Consider the following 4,761-nt stretch of genomic DNA (forward strand, 5'->3'; position numbering starts at 1 on the left):
AAAGAAAAAGAAAAAAAAAAAGTCACTGGGCCTGGGCTTTGGGCCATCTCTATGTACTTGCATTTCAGCCAGCAGCAAAAGGTTTCTGCTTCATTTCAGCCTTCAAAACCCACAGGATTTTTTTTCTCACATTCTCAGAAGCAGTGAATAAGATTGGTATTGCTAAGCACAAAGAGCTCCAAATGACCCTCTGGACTGACAGGAGAGAGGAAAAATCCCAAGTAGAAATATATTCAAATCCATGGTGGGCTGATGAAGAATAGTCTCATTTTTTATCTGACTTTCATTCTGGCCCTGAAAGCAAATCCTGTCTAGACCAAGCAAGGATCCTCATGGACTTTTTCTTCTCAGCCCCTTCCTTCCACCATGCTGTGCCTGTCAGTGTAATCCCAGACTTTGCCTAAATGAGAAGATGATGCTGCACACACAGCTCTGCCCCAGGTAGCAGACAAGAGAAATATCCTCTATCTTAAGCTATCTTTGGAAAGGAAGATGAAAGAACCATACCACTGAAAAAAGGAATATCATTCTGAATGACAACAGAGGCTTTTATTTATTCATCAGTTGCTGGAGATTCTGGTTGAATAGTTCTGTTAGCTGTAAATCTTTGGCACAAGTTTGAAGTCTCTGCAGAATCCATTAAGGCATGAGGCTGTAGCAAAGAGGCAGTTCACTCCTTCTTTAGGCATTTAGCTCCCATTTACATCAATGGAAATTAGATAATTCACACATCTGTTTCTTCAACCGTGTGCTTGGAGTGCTGAACTTCAGCACTGAAAAGGGCCGATTTATATGGCTAAGCAACTCACCTTCAGAAGTGAGGTGCTATTACAGGAATAAAATTTGGCAGTCAAAGTAGAGGCACCTGAAGCCCCTAATTGTTTTTAATCTATTTTGTATCTTCATTTGCTTCTCCGTAGATACAAACCCTCCCCCAAAAATGTATTACTTCTCTAGGTAAGTTTGCATCTTCCATCTTTTTAACTTCAGATTTAGGGTGCATTGGTAAATACTCCTTCTCTTAACTTTGAGAAGGGTTTGATTTCCTTCACTATTCCTTGATCTCTCCTAAATGTTTCTCCTCATATTTGCTATTTGCATTTTTCATATTTAATAGCAGAAATATAGGTGCCCATACACAAACATATGCACCTGTAATTATGGCATAGGTGATTACACTTATGGGCTATGAATTTTTTGCTTGATATGGTAAAAAAATACACTTTAAAATACAGTTGTCTTATGTAATATTGATAACGTATACATTTCAGCATCATATAGACGTTACAGAGGTATGTTTAAATTCAACACAACTTAAAAGACAAACAGCTGTTTGAGAATATGTTCTTTTAAAGAATGCATTCTTTTGTGATTGGGTGAGCCACCTGCTTAAATTTCTCATCAGAAATCACTTTCTTCTCTTTTGATTATTACGTTGCTGGTTGTTTTGTTTGTTGTTGTCATTTTGTTTGTTTGTCTGGATCACTTTCCGACAGTTAACTGCTACAAGGTTTCAGAAATAAATATAATAATTCAGGTGGTGTCAAAGCAGCCTGAGCATTCCTGTCCTGCTCTTACAAGGCACAAGTGCTCTGAGGGCAATCTAGAATGCACATTTATCTGCATGCACAGCCAGTGGCATTTGCAGCCTCTGTCTCTTAACTCTGACAACAGAGAAATCACTCCTATCTTCTTTTGGGTTCTGTGATGTTAGGGCCTCACAGCACCAATCTCTAATCAACACTGTGGTGGGGAAGGAGAATCTTTATCTGCACTGATATTCCTGCCCAGTCATATCACAGCATACAGCCCTGCCCCAGCAGTGAACCTTCTCCTTAGGTGCTGCTATTTGGGACGGGGAGCGTGGTCTTATTTTGTACTTTCGTGGACACATATGTAGACATCATCAAGGCAACTTGCTAGGTTGGCTCTTCCTCAGAAATGTGCTCAGTGACCTTTCCAGGCACTAGCTAGGAGAAGCCATCATGATGCTAAATGAGGACTCCATATGCTGAGTACGGGAAGCTACCTAGTATCCTTTAGCTACTGGCCTTTCTAGTGGGATGTGGCTTTTTACTAAGAAAGGCAGAAAGAAAGCAGCCAAGAGGTCCTGATTGGGATGCTGCAAAGGGGAGAAGCTGAGCAGTCATCAGTCCTGCCTGAGGGTGTGTGGAAAAGAGAATGGGCTCACCTGCTCACCCCAGCCCTTGTGTTCACAGGAGGGGTGAGTAAGTGAGGACTCAATCCTGTTTCAGAAGGGTTGAGCTTTTCAATTCCTTTTAAGAGTACCCACATTTGTGATCAGATATTCTTCTGCTCAAATGTTGCTCCTTGTTCCATCATGTTGTTAAACTGGAGGTGTGGAAATGCCCCTGAAGCCCCAGGGCTGTGCGTGAGACCCACTCAACGTGGCAGGGATGGATGTCTATTGAGGTTCACCATCCTGGAAAGAGGTCAGAGGTGGCCCTGGATCATGAGAAGCACAAGGAGATACTATTTGACTTGAATGTTGGGGTTGGAAGTAAGTGGGATACCATGGATGGAGCCCACTCACAGCAGACTGGTGACCTTACACGATGGGACTGAGCCAGGTTGTGACAGATGGTATCCCTGGATCTGAGACTGGATCCTGGCTCTAACTGTTTAGTTAATTAATTGTGAGGCACATACAAATTAACTTGGTAAATTTTGAATACAGCATAAAAGCCTCTGGTTTTGTAGATAGCTTAAATCTGATACTCATGTAAAATGATGAGTATAATGTAAGTTAATATTTAATTTTAAAGTTTTTCTCCTGGCCCTTGCCTATTATTTTGCAGAAGTAATTCTCAAAGGACACTACTAATTGATCTATAACAAAAGTGGTGAGTTTTGTTAGTTAGGCAAAACTGATGGATGGTGATGTTACTGGCACTAACTAATAAGAATCTCAGTAAGGTTCAGCTCTAGCTGCTCCTCTGAGTAAAACTGGAAGTATATTTTTCCATAGCAGTCATTAAAGTCTTCTATCTTGTGTCTATCTTGTGTTTCTGAGGCTGCTCCCTGAACTGTTGTGCACAGTTAAGACAGAAAGAAAAAAAGACAGAAATACCCACATAGCCCCATGGTGATGGACTTCTCTGTGGCAGTGGGAGCTGTGGGTCATCTGGGTTCATTGCTGTGCTGTAGGTGCAGGCTGCAGCTTGGGGAAGGGCTTTGATTGCCGGATGTGAGACAGCATTTTGTGAAGTGACTGGAGAAAGGGGAAACTTTGGCTATGAAGACTTTCCTTGCAGACACACCCTCCATGCCAGCCACTTGCAGGGAGTCAATTGTCCCAGCTAACCCTCCAGAAGAATTGCCTCCCCTTTGGTGAGTGTCCAGATACTGCACACACTTTGAAGTGTTGGCTGGTTGGTTGGCTTTTTATCCGAGCAGCACAACAAAAGGAGTTGCCACAGCCCAGTCTCAGGGCAAGAGCCCCATCCTATTCCATCACTCCTTTCAAGATGTGAGTGAGCCTTCTGCTCCCAGAGTCTATTTTACCTCCATGGTGGCTTTTTCCAGCAGGTTTCCAGGAATGGGAACAGCTGGAGAAACTGAATGTTATGCTTCATTGATTGGGAAAATTTGCTGTACTGCAATATTAGTACTCACTGCCTGTTGTGGTCACCAAGCACTGTCATCAAAGAGGTTTCAAAAGGCTGGTAAGGAAGTGGGATGCACTGAAGCTCTCACACTTGAGCAATACAAGTCCAGAAGGGTAATGTGGGGAGTATGTTTATCATGTAAACAGTGAACTGTCTGTAAAAAGGGAAGTTTTAAGCAGTGATGGGGATGTGGGAAATGAGAAACCATGAATTAATGAGAAACTCTGTTGAGGTCAAAGTAATTTACTGATTAATCTTGATTTCACTTCTTTTGGTAAGAGTAAAGGGGGACACTCAGGCAAACAAAGATGACGTAGCATTGCATATAAATCTTTTATTGACATTGGTTTCATAAATAACAGTAGAAATTTTGATGTTTCTCCTGGACAGCTGTTTCAAACACATTTTCTGAAAATGGAAATCCTCTCCTCTATGTTTACCTGTAAATCTTCAGTAGAATATTTATGCTTCAGGGGGATTTTGAAGAAATAAAAAAGTCACTAAAAATACCTGTGCAGTGACGTGACTAGAAGCAACCCAAATTTCCAGTCTGATTTCTTGGGACCTTCCAAGCATAGTAACAGGTCTCTGTAGAAAATCAGGAATCTCCCCTTTTTATTCTGCCAACACACAGTCCTCAAGGCCATGTAGAAAATTACTTCCTTCTGATACCAGTATTTAATCCGATAGCTTCTTTTTTTTTCTTCCAGGCAAAATTTCTGGGAGGATTTCTCTGATTTGTGGAAACAATGAGAATAGCAAGATGACAGAAAATAGCTTTAGTTTCAGGAACATAAGATACATTTCTACATGCATTTTTTAGTGAACCTTCTGGAAACTGATAGTTGATATGACAAAATGTCCATCACAGATTATATAGATTCTGGGGTTACAACTTGTAGTCCAGATATGTGCCATTTAAGAAAAAAGAAGAGATTGAGAGAGTGAGTTAGAAAGAAAGAGAAAGGGAGAAATAGAGAGAAAGAAAGAGAAAATGAGAGAAAGAGAGAAGGAAGGGAGGAAGGGAGGGAAGGAAGAAGAAGGAGGGAAGGAGAGAGGAAGGGGGGAGGGAAGAAGGAAGACAAAGGGAGGGAGGAAGGGAGGAAGGGAGGAAGGGAGGAAGGGAGGAAGG

The 4,761-nt window shown here is 41.6% G+C and overlaps 1 protein-coding gene across 16 annotated transcripts in view; it reads left to right on the forward strand.

The window, feature by feature from the left end:
- LOC104911589 overlaps positions 1-4,761 on the forward strand; it is a 100,943-nt gene that overhangs the window by 89,303 nt on the left and 6,879 nt on the right. For all 16 annotated transcript variants that reach the window (XR_004160205.1, XR_004160197.1, XR_004160191.1 and 13 more), the window contains one exon: positions 921-957. Coding sequence is in view for 1 of the 16 variants with exons in the window: in XM_019616701.2 (XP_019472246.1) it covers positions 921-957 (37 nt within the window). In the remaining 15 variants the exon portion in view is untranslated. The remainder of the gene's footprint in view (positions 1-920; positions 958-4,761) is intronic.

Source organism: Meleagris gallopavo, chromosome 6 (assembly GCF_000146605.3).
Source record: "Meleagris gallopavo isolate NT-WF06-2002-E0010 breed Aviagen turkey brand Nicholas breeding stock chromosome 6, Turkey_5.1, whole genome shotgun sequence".
Taxonomy (NCBI): domain Eukaryota; kingdom Metazoa; phylum Chordata; class Aves; order Galliformes; family Phasianidae; genus Meleagris; species Meleagris gallopavo.